This window comes from Mchenga conophoros, linkage group LG3 (genome assembly GCF_057382185.1).
Source record: "Mchenga conophoros isolate Kocher_MC1m ecotype Shallow Benthic linkage group LG3, M_conophoros_male_GT1.1, whole genome shotgun sequence".
In the NCBI taxonomy this organism is placed as follows: Eukaryota; Metazoa; Chordata; class Actinopteri; order Cichliformes; family Cichlidae; genus Mchenga; species Mchenga conophoros.
Window position 1 is genome coordinate 73,136,057 of NC_140528.1, and position 12,240 is coordinate 73,148,296.

The window sequence follows — 12,240 nt, forward strand, 5'->3', positions numbered from 1 at the left end:
AAAAGGGACAGAAGGAAGGAGATGCTAGCTTAGCTCATGTAGCATGTAGCTCATGTAGCATGTAGCTCATGTAGCATAGCTAAAAAAAAAACACTGTTACTGTTATCCTATGTGTAGCTATGTCCTGTTAATAACAAATAAATATGAGTGCAGTTATTCTCATCTAACTCTGGGCAACAAAGTAAATAATCATATCCCCATGATATGACAGAAACATATACATTGCCACACATAGATTTAAAATCTTAGGTTTTACATGTTTAGATATAAAATGCACTTTGCAATGAAGGCATACGCTGAAGAAACAACACAGATAGATTATATTCAAACTACTTTTTGTGGTCACTACAGACAAAACAGAGCAGAAGAAAGAAAGCTCTAACCTAATATCCTCAAATTAAACTTGTCTTCCCTTGAAAATATGATTTATATCATATCGTTGCCGTTATTTGCTTTTTGTCCCCATAATGTGTAAAAACACTTCAGTCCCCACAATGTTTGCAATACAAGGACCACACACACACACGGACACACACATCTAACAAACTCTAAATCACTAAAACTCTAATAACCAAAAGCTAACCAGCTCTCAGTACTGGCACAAGAACCTTTCAGCACTGAAGCCTGAACAACTTATTTTGAGAAATGCGAATGAAAAATGTATGGAAGGAGCCCTGCCAGCTCCCCACGTCCCTGCTGAGCTACACTTAATGCCTAAGAGCACACAAGGACACACAGCACAAGCCTCCAACTAAAATGGATGCACCTGTTCGTCTTCTCTATGCCGTAAGCTCACCCAGTAAACGCTCCTTTGCATTAATGATGCCAGTAAATGTTTATAGAACATATTTGCTCATCTCCCAATAGGGTCTGTCTTGATTGGGCCTTCGCAGTCCTGCAGCCAATGAAGTTGTTAAGCGTTCCAAGGAAATGAGGCCTCTGATAAGTGCTTTTTCAGATGTACTTAAGTCTGTACTTATCACGGGTACATGTCCATTGGAGTACGAGGAAAACTTTCCGATGTGCTACATGGAAATTTCAAAATAATACATGCAAATCATCGGAAGCCCAACGTGTTGCTTTTGTTCTTGACAATAATGAATTCATTGATTGTGTCATGTCACACTGTAGCTGTTGTTTCAGAGAATTAATTTCCAGCCGTTAATTTGCCAGAAGACCTCATCAATCAAATTTGGTATGTCCTGCCATCTCGGCTGCTTTCATACTAAAGTAGGTTTGACCATTTTAAAAACTTTTTTTTTTTTGGCAAATGGGAACTTATTTTGGACACAAATAAATAAATCAGTTAAAACAAAGAGAAAACAAAGAATTCAGTTCATATCTTGCACGCATAACTTAGTAGTATTTACTAAGTTAAGCTATTAGATGCCTTGAAAAAGACACTAAGAGGACCCAACTGGGTGGATTATGTGTAACATGTACATATATACATGCATGCATACACAACAGTGGTCTTACAGACTTGCACTCAGGCTGTGATTTACCATTAATCACTACGATGGGATGATGAATACACTCAGAGACAGGACGCCTTGGGTTCAGTGTACGACAGCAATTTGATGCATGTTAATGGGCACTTTAAGGCTTATTAATCTTTCCTGAGCTGACTCATTCCAAGCTTGGCTTTCAAGCAAAGTAAAGTCATTTCAGAGAAAGCTGAAATGCCTCTGGACTACAGAGCAGCCAATTGCTAATGCAGTCCTATCAATCCAGAAGGAAAATATTTATTCTGTTTTTGTGCTAACACACATTGCTGTAGGACCTATGAGATATTTTACTGTGTATTGACAGTGATGCTTTTTTTCAGCCAAACAAACCAAACTGAATGTAAACTTTCATGAAAACCAAAAAGGTGGAAGAAAAAGATGAGGAAAAATGACATCGGCTAGTAAGATGGATTCAGCATTTAACATTAATATTCATTTTTAAGGATTAGGATTCGTCACCCTCCTCAAACCCCTGCTCCCTGTTTGCTTTTCATAAACATTTTCCCTTCATCACGTTCAGGATGGGTTGAGAATGACACCGCGCCTCACCCGGCATATTAACATATTCATCCCCTGTGCCGAGCACTGACGCTGACGCCTTTTTTAAACGTTTTTCTTAGCTAAGCTAATGGACTTGGATTAAAGGAGAACGGTGTTTCACCTCAGCCCCAAGTGCACTTTGTCTTACATGGACCGTTTTTTTTTTGTTTGTTTTTTAAATATACAAACAACACTGTACAAGTACTTTTCAATGTTAACAGTGGAGCTTCTGTGTTTAAAGAAGTACGCGGGGAGCTTGTGAATAGATAAAAGCCAACATTTTCATCATAACACTTATGTTATTCATTGGTTAAGAAAATGTGAGCTCAACAGCACTCTTCCTGTGGAAGGAATTACATGTTTTTAGTTAATCCACTTCTGACACATCTCAAAATACAATTCTAAGAGTTAAAGACAAGAATGAAGACAAGATCCAGGCTCGGTCAATCTGGAAATACACAATGTTGGACAGTTAAAAAAAGAATATCTGTGCTGTATGTCTTTTGTGTTAAAAACTTCTTTTTGTGTGCAGTTTACCTTCACTTAAAGGGTCCAACGTGTGGATCATCAGCTGGAAAATGCTGTTCCGCATCAAGCTGTTGTGCAGCGAGGCAGAACTACCTCCCCTTTGAAGGCGAGGCCGCGCCTGTGAGGGGAGACAAGCGTCAGTCAAATATTCTGCTACTGCTGGGGATGGGAATCTTTCAGTATCCAGTAAATGTCCTTAATGCGAGCACTCCTCTAAAGCCATTTCTAATCCAAGAGTATTGAGCTAAATGTGGGAAAACCACGCTGTTTTGTAGGCTTTTTCATTTTTACATTAGAGGGAAGATCATTCTAGGGACTTGGTGCTTTAACTGTTGTGAAATCCACAGCATTTTAATTACAGAAAGAAGGATTCGTGTCACTGCAATGTTTGTCCATGAGCATATGATGTGCTACCACCTTCAATTAAGCTTCCAGTTGGAATATGATTCCCTAATCCTATTTTACATAAAAAAAACCCTAAGCAGAACCTGCAACCGAGTTTAAAAAAAATCATAAAGTGCTACAGCTTCTTAAAAATATAAGCTTCGTGGGCTTGTCACAGGCATTTACACTTAGTGTGGCATTTTTTTAGTTCCTTTTGCGGAAGAAAAAACCCCCCAAAAAAACAACCCTCGCCAAGGTCGCTCCAGCAGCCGAGGTGGAACTTGAGAATTGTGGGAAATTAGGCACCGTTGCAGGTGACAGCTGCTTGCTGCGAATGTGTCCACCTTTGGCTCATCAGAGGTGATGCGTAGGCAAAGGAGGTGTCAGGTGCTAATTCACAGCCTCCCATGGGTGTGAGCGGGAGGCAAGGGAGACAAGCGGAACGGCACGACTCGTGTGAGGGTTAGAAAGTTGTAGATTCTCGGTACGACACCAGAGAATGTCCGTCTGCTGTTTTATCTGCTTGCTCTGCATTCGGGATGGAAGCTCTTGTACCTGCTGGAACTGCGTAAGCATTAAAAGTGTTTTTTCAGAATCCAGGCTTCCTCCTCGATTGCCTTTTACATGCTGCACACAAATGCAACTGTTGCAAAGGAAGTGCTTTGGGAAACAGACGGAGCTACTCTCGGCACAGAGGGAGGCTGAGGGTTAGAGATAACAGTGTACATGTCTTCTTCACAGTATGGCGGGAGAAACAGAAGTTGCTCTAATACATCTACACAGAAACAGGGACAAACACAGAAGAAGACGGGGGAGTGTCAATCAAACAGGACCTACCGACAACTTGCCGTCATCCTCTGGCGCCCCAGGACTTGCCTTCTCATCCAACACAAAGAGAAGAGGAAGTATAAAAGGGGGGGAAGAGGAAGAGAAAACAAGACACAGATGTGAAGCAAGCCTCACACAACCACAGAGACAAGACGACGAGACAGTAGAGAAAGACATTACGGCACAGTAACAGTGACGGTGACGACTGACTGTGATGCAAGTGGACAAGACTTGAGGGACAGATTCCTCCCCACTGCTGTGCCTGCCTACTGTGTCAGTCACAAGCTGAGCAGGATTAGAACGTGTCGACTTAAATTTCCTTGAAATACACTCAAATATGTCATTTCGATTTGAGTCATTTAAGTCAAGGCTGTCAACTCGCATCAGAATTTAAGGTGCTTCTTGTTGCTATGTGAAAGTATAGGCGAAGAGTTAAGGTGGCTTGCTATGGCAAAATGGTTGTTTAATACTGAGATTATTAAATGCGGTTACTCGCATGTATTGAACTTTAAAAGCAATTTCTTAAACAAATAAATGTAAAATAAAACGACAACAAAGATGGAGGTGGTGGAGTACACAGTGCTGCCCAATCAGCACTTAAGTAGATAAAAAATGGACATAGCAACCATGATGTCATCCGCAGGCCTGTTGTGAAGCCACAGGCTGACTGTTTTTGCTGTACGGGTCGTTGCGTTTTGTCAAACAAGGAGCAGATCTGACCAAAGAGCCAACTCGTAGGTTAGCGATTTGTGGAACACATGCATCACCCTCCTTTATGACTAATTTTTTTTTTTTTTTTTTTTTTTTTACGATACTACAAATTTAACAATCTAGGCTGTAAACTCACCAGGACCGTTTTTACTGTCGCCACAGTCAAATGAAATGAGGAACGTATAGATACACAACCAGACCTCTTTCGTACTCAAACATTAGAAAAAATGTCAATTTATGGCATTTCTGCATTGGCTTCTTACCCAGAAGCTATGCCCATCTTTTATATACATTCTGTGGTCCAGACGAGAGGTATTTTTGGTGCAGACAGACCTCTTATATACGGTTTGACGGACCTAGACACACACACACTCACTCACTCACTCATGGCAAAAGGAAAAAAAACGAATAACTTTGCCTCAGTTATTTCGTCGCCATGATTGTTCAGAAATAAGACATCAAAATTAAAACGAAGACATATATTGCATGCACATACTTAGACTATAGCCATAAAAAACTATTAAAATGTTGAGACATGGGTTTACTTGTATAGGTAAAGGTAAGGATCAAGTTAAGTGATTATCTATTGCCTGTAGACTGGAAATCAGAGCTGATAATGGTTTCCAAATAATGTACCAGTTTCAAAGTTTTCCAGTTGTTATGCAAGCTATCTTTAAAGTTGTTTGAGCCCTTTACTGAGGATTAGACAGAAATAGCAAGCTGTCCTGTAATTTAAAAGGACTCACTAGCATCTTATTAACATGTGGCATCTTTCTTTATACAATCTCTGTGGCAGCTGCTTTAATGTGAGAAGTTGGGCTAACGAGCCTCCAGCCGAAGCTTCGTATTTATAACTTCTGAGACTCTTAAGAGAGTCGCACTGATCAGCTCATCTAACTCTCACCAAGTAATCAAATAAGTGTGTTCTGCCAGTTTTAATGTGAAAAACTTTCGTGCCAAAGAGACTCGAGCCTTTTTAACAATCGCTCGATTTTCCTGCCATCGTTCTCAGCAGGCCTTTTTGGCATGTACAGCAGAGTACTGTAACACAGTTTATTTTTGAAACAAAAGCCTTTCACCAACTGCCTGACAGAACTGTGCTCACTTCATCTCCAAAAATGTGTGCGATATAACAGTCGCTTAAGGCCTCTGTTTCTAACTGCAAGAGAACAAACACAAAGCTTTTGTTCAGATCTTAGAACACCGAGGCTTTGTTTCGCTGCCTACACGGTTTCAAACAGCAGTGTGTAGAAAGAGGCGGCACTGGTGTGCATTGATAAGGTGCAAGATGTACAATGAAAATCAGACGCCAGTTCAGTTTGATCTTGTGAGTTTTTTTGTTTTTTTTAAAAAGCGGGGTAAACGCACAAATTTCGAGACAGGGCCTGCAAACTTGTCAACACGCTGATTAATTTTCTAAATGACGCTGCATTCAATTAAACTTTTTTTTTTTAAAAAATCTGCTAACTGTACACGAAGCAGGGGTGGGATGTTAACAGATTTCTTGTTTTTATGAAAAAAGAGCAATAAATTGAGTCACTTTCATTTTGATAATAATACAGAAACTTTTAAACTAATTAAACTGAACATTAAAAAAAAAACAAAAAAAAATGCTGGACTTGTTAGCGTGCTCTATTTATAAGAAAAATCCCCACTGCAGTCCCTGTGAACGTCATTACCCACCACGTCCCACTGTATCCCGCTGTTTCTGTTTAACAGCTCATAATTTACCATATATTAGTTTTGCTGCTGTGCGGCAACTGAACAATTGCAGAAACGAGAGAGCTGAAATTAAACATTTCGCCCCAAAAATTAAGCAGAAGTTGAACTAATCCTGAGATTTTCCACAAAGCTATTCGACTGTAACTCCCTCCGCCCCATCTTCAGGGTAATTCACTGCACCGTCTAGCATAATTATTCTATTTAACTCCCTCAAATTCAAGTTAGGAGGGTTAGGAGAGAGCAGGTGAAGGTGCCAGATAGAGATTATGCCATGGGTCCCTCATTAAGCCAGCGTTAAATATTATGACTAATAATCACATAGGGAGATTAGTATGTTCTCTGGAGTTTTTGTGTTCCCTAATACCCCCGGCTCTGCTTTCCAGCTCTTACATAATGTCACATCAGGATCATTCTTGGAAGCGGATCAGCAAAGGGAGATAAATGTCCCTCCGCCGCCGTATGCATGTAACACTGCTTTGTGCAGAATTATCGATGAAGGGTGTGACATCCTGCAAAAAATACCTCCACTTTTAACCATGAAGAACGGACTTTCAGAGGAACCTGAGCAGATGTTGCAGGCAGAGCTGGAACTCCTGAATTTCCAATATTAGTGGTGGATTATAGGTTTTCTCATATGCAATCAGAGAGCACAAAAGTGGTCTATTTCTGGAGGAATTTAATTTGCATTTCCTTTATGCTTTGACACCCAAGCCAAATTACACAGGAGAATAATAATAGCTTTTTATACAGTATCGAGTTTTCCAGCGATCGAGTTTGATTAAATCCATCACAGCTGCAGATGATTCTTTATATCTCTATCCTCATTATTACACTCTACATATATTACAAAGTGCGATAACAGTAGAGACATAAAATTTTTCAATTCTTAAGAGCCACTGTCCCTATCATCTCCACTTAATTTCCTCAGATATTATTGTATTCCAGTGGCTAAAATACAGTTATAGTCTTAGCAAAATTTCACATGAGAAACTGAGAGAGTTTTAAAAACTTCTTCCTTTAGCCATGGTTTAAGATACAAATGTTAAAGTCAAGATCTATGGAAAATAATAGCTCTCATATCTATAAATAGTTCGGTTAGAAATTGGAAAATCTCTGACTCTGTCTAACGTTTCCTTAAATATTTTTATTGAATGGTTTAGGAGGTAATCTGCCATAAAAACCCAAAGTATTACAATTGGTACTGAAGATTATCCACCCTCCAAACGCATGCATGTTAGGTAAACTGCTGATTCTAAATTGGTTGTAGGTGTGAATGTGAGTGTGAATGGCCGTCTGTCTGTCTGTGTTAGCCTAGTGACAGGTGTTCCCGCCTCTCACCCTATGGCAGCTGGGATAGGCTCCACCCCCACCGTGACCCTGAACTGGAAAAACTGAAGAAAACAGATGGCTCGATTATCTATAGACTGTATGGGAGCATCACACATACACTGATACCTGCTAAATAGTGTGATGTATAAATCCTGTTAAATCCAGAACTGAATTTAAAATCCTTCTCCTCACACACACAGTCTTGAATAATCAGGCCCCATCTTATCTTAAAGTCCTCCTAGAACCATATCACTCTAGAGCACTTCACTCTCAGACTGCTCATTTACTTGTGGTTTCTTGGATATTTAAAAGTAGAATAGGAGGCAGAGCTTTCAGCTCTCAGGCCTCTTATTCTTTCCTTCCTTTTTAACAAAGCATGTAGTCAGGACTGGATCAGGTCACCCCGAATCCTCCCTTAGTTGCGCTCCAATAGGCCTGCAGTGTTTCTTCTCTACCTTTTTTCACTCACTATGTGTTTACTGCTCTGCATGGAATCGTTGGTTATTATTAATCCCCGGCTCCCTGTCTTTTGTCCCGTCTCCCTCCCCTCACCTCCAATCAGTCGTAGCAGTTGGCTGCCCCACCCTGATAGGTCTACTAGAGGTTTCTTCCTGTTAAAAAGGAGTTTATCCTTTCTACTATTGCCAAGTGCTTGCTCATGGCAGGTCATGTGATTGTTGGGGTTTCCTCTATATTATTGTAGGGTCTACACTAGGAAGCGTGTTGAAGCGACATTTGTTGTTTTTTGGAGCTATATAAATAAAATTGTATTAAATAAATTGGAACAATACTAGAATTTTACTCATGACCTGAGAATAGACTTAAATGCTCTGTTAGCACACTTGACTGAATAAGTCTTGTTGTATGATCGATAACTGACATAAAAATCTTCCAAAAGGCATTAACACCACAAACATGGTGCGGTTTAAGGACTCGGCCCAAACAGGCCTTTTACATTTTGATTGCTGTCACAAGCTAAAAGTGATACTACAGTAAATCTTAGTTTAGCAGTCAAAGCAGAGATGGACATGCTAAAAATAAAGCATATGTAAGTCTGTCTAGACCGCCCAGCTTGCTGAGTGAACTTAAAAAGTGAAATCTTGCACAGCTCCCGGCGATTGCCTGCAAGTACTTAGAAGGCAGCCTGTCTGTCAGAGCATGACAGAACACCCTTTGAGATTTGTCCATCTAGACTCATCGTGTTAGAGCTAAACTGTTGAGCAGTACGACTGAGCAGCATCTCCCTCCCTCCCTCCTTTTCTCTCTCTCTCTCCCCCATTTTGCTGGGAGACGATAATGATGATCTTCAAGGAATGGAGAGAAAAGATGCACAACAAGTCAAGAAGCCATCCACTTGCTAATTAGTAACCCCTTCATTTTTCTAACAAGCAGAACTAATTACAGGAGCTGCCACGACACTGATTTCCCACAAGGCAATGCTCACCAGGACTAAGCCAAAATTGCCTCCTCTTATCCCCCCTCCCCCCTTCTCATGAACCAATCAGACTGAGACTTTTGGGAGACAAACAGAGTAACAAAAAAAACAAAAGAAACAAAAACGCTGTGTCATTACAGCAAGCGAATGTAATCACCCAAAGCTAGGTTTGATCAGACACAAGTACTTTTTGTCATTCTCCTGATATTATATATGCTTGTTCTAAAGCCACTTTTTTGTGTAACAATATTGGAATAATAATGATCCAAAACATGACTTATTCACGAGATTAAACACTGACTGTGAGAGTCCAATGTAATGTTTTAACTGAATAAATGCGAGAGGTGGACCTCCTGCAAGACTGATCAAGTCTGCGGTTTGTCGTTCCCATCAGATCAGAGCAGGTTTTGATCTGCAGATGGAGAAGAAAACTGATGCAGGTTCTTTGTTTTTAAGACTGATGCACTCTGCTCCAGATTTTCTTTTTTTAATTTTATAAAAAAAGATTTTAAGTTGCACTTCCTGGATGACTCGCAGCCACAATTGAATAAAGTTGAATCCTTTTTCAGTCAGTCTGTGGTGTCGAATGACTTTATTTTACAGGGAGCTGTGGTTCACAACAGGGACAACCAGGAAAAAACTTGGATACTTGTCCAAATTTTGTTGATCTTGAGCAGCTAAACAACCGTGTTGAGCTGCTCGAGAGCACATCACTGAAAACGCATCGAGCGCAACCTGCAATGCTAGTCAGGGCAGGCAACCTAAGCTATACAGATAACATGCCTTGCTCTGCTGTTGTCATACACAAAAAACAAGCTTCCAACTTTGGGAAGGAGCAAGTAGCAGTAGAAAAAAAACCTTAAACATTACAAAGATTTTAGTTGAATGAGTAAATAAACATGCTTGCTCTGTATTGTGGGATAGTTTTGACAGTTAACAAATCTAACCTGCATGGTAGCTAGCTTTGCAGAAAGATGATCGCTAACCACCGGACATCAACTTGTCTGCCATCTTGGATGTGTAATAATCATGGTGACAGCCCCACAGTCTCACGGGCCTTGAGTCTAGCCTACAACCATCTGGCAACCATTGCTCTTAAGGGAAACATTTTTTAAAAAGAGAAGAGACCTCAGATGCTTGTCGTTTGCATGCATATTTTGACTGCCTTTTCAAGTTTCACTACTACTTAACTAGCAGTTAGCAAGTGTTTGCAGACAAGTTGGCATCCTCCATGCAAACTGGAGACTGCTAGTGACCTAAATAATCATAAGGAGGTTATTTGTGGAGTAGTTTTACTCAACAACAAACAACCTAAAGGAACCACCGCCCAACCAGTCAGGGAATTCACATCGTCTTTTCTTGTGACCAGAGGTTGCATCAATGCTCAAGCAATGAGGCCTTTACACTGTGGGACAGGCTGTGTGAACAGCAGGTTTCTGTGCTGATGTGAATGACACCTCGAAGCTTACATGTTTTTAATTTAATCCAGCACATAATCATCTGTGTTTTCTGATGAATCTTGTATTATTCCTTTTTAAATTCCTCTTTAGAAGGTCAAAAACCAACAAAGAGTCCATAACTGAGCTCTTTCCAATTTCCTCAGCCCATCTGTGGCACTTCATGCCAAGTCCATCTCTTCCTACTCTTCAAAAAAAAAAAAAAAAAAAAAGTCTTTTTTTTTTAATGTCTCATTTCCTCAAACAGTTGGGCAGTGTCTTTTTTTTTTTAGCAAATATTATTCGAACAGACATAAAGATGGATTTGTTGCAGACTATTTTAAGCAGTGGATTACTGCACATTTGGCACTCTGACTTAAACTGACAGAGTTTGTGGGTTGACTTAAAATAAACTACAGCGACGCTGTTTATGCCGAGCATGCCAAGTAATGCATTGCTGGGAATTACTGATGCTTTTTAATGGTTGCTTTAACCCACAGAGGAAGACACACATCTCTTTTTAGCAGTACAAATATGTGGTGCAGGCACCTCACAGCAAGAAGGTCCCGGGTTAGAAGCCCGGCCGGAGGGAGTCTTTCTGTGTAGAATTTGCATGTTCTCCCTGTGTGGGCTCTCTCCGAGTACTCCGGCTTCCTCCCACAGTCCAGAGGTTAAGTGGAAATTCTAAACGGGCTGTAGGTGTGAGCGGTTCTCTGTATCTCTCTGTGTTAGCCCTGCAAAAGACTGGTGTACCCTATTCATGGAATTTCGTTAGTTAGTTTTAGTCTTATGGGACACTTGGAAATTAATAACAGATTTCTTCATTAGCTGAGGTGTGCTTAATTTTGCATTCGCATTGCAGTCACCGTTGTCAGGATTTCACATCATCTTTTTCCATTAAGGCTCCAACTTTTATTTGATCGCACCTCATCCAAACAATCTTGACTATTGATCTGTTTTGTTGAATTGTCAGCAGACAGTTACCTCCCATCTGACGCAAAGTGCACTCACACACACACAAACACACACAGCGGGGCTTTGTAGAGGAGGTGGAGGCAGAAGTATGCGGAGGAAGCTTCCTCCAGGTCAGTCCATTTGGCCAGCTGACATTTAGTGCAGACAGGGTAATATGCTGATAAGAGCCCCTTTCAGGTCACCTTGGTAAGGCTTGAGTTAAAATGGACTTGGGTTGAAGGGCAGCCACATGCACCATCTGTCTGTGAGTGATGGACATACCAAGTGTCAAACCTCTTAAATAAGAACAGCGGAGGAGAACCTTTCAGCGGATTCACGGAGCCCCAGAGCATTTTCTAATTAGCTCATTAGAGACTGTCTGATTGCAATCACTTCAATTTTAAGAGTTTACTCTCTTAGATTTAGTTTTAAACTGTCTCTGCGGTTATCCGTGCGATGTCAGGTCTGTGCGCAGCTGTGAGATCTATACGGGAGCGCTGTGTGTGGCGCAGACATCATCAGTCTGGATTTCACAAATTACGGGTATTACATGAACCACAACTCAGAGCTGATGTAATGTTCAGCTGCTGCAGCTTAGCGGTCCTGATGCTGAGGGTCAAAAATCTCCATAAGGAAGGAGCCGAGTGCGTAAGTCTCGCCAGTCTTCGGCCACCTCCCACCATATGTGCCATTTCCTTCTCGCTGGGGGCGTGTGTGTCAGTCATTTCATACACCCCTGAGGCAGGCATCTGGATGCCCTTCACATGATGCTTTTACAGTGCAGTTACATTATTTAATCGACCCCACTTTAAAAATAGCCCTTGATCAATAAAGGCTTTGAATTTCTTGCAAGCTTCAACGGTTC

General features: G+C 40.8%; 1 protein-coding gene across 8 annotated transcripts in view; it reads right to left on the reverse strand.

The window, feature by feature from the left end:
• Positions 1-12,240, reverse strand: part of slc24a2a (solute carrier family 24 member 2a) — a 45,270-nt gene that overhangs the window by 20,770 nt on the left and 12,260 nt on the right. For 3 of the 8 annotated variants that reach the window (XM_085267130.1, XM_085267129.1, XM_085267126.1), the window contains exons 3-4: positions 3,798-3,844; positions 2,586-2,694 (exon numbers count right to left, since the gene is read on the reverse strand). In XM_085267130.1, coding sequence (XP_085123256.1) covers positions 2,586-2,694; positions 3,798-3,844 — 156 coding nt within the window. The remainder of the gene's footprint in view (positions 1-2,585; positions 2,695-3,797; positions 3,845-12,240) is intronic. The other 5 variants (XM_085267133.1, XM_085267132.1, XM_085267128.1 and 2 more) reach the window with 2 other exon arrangements.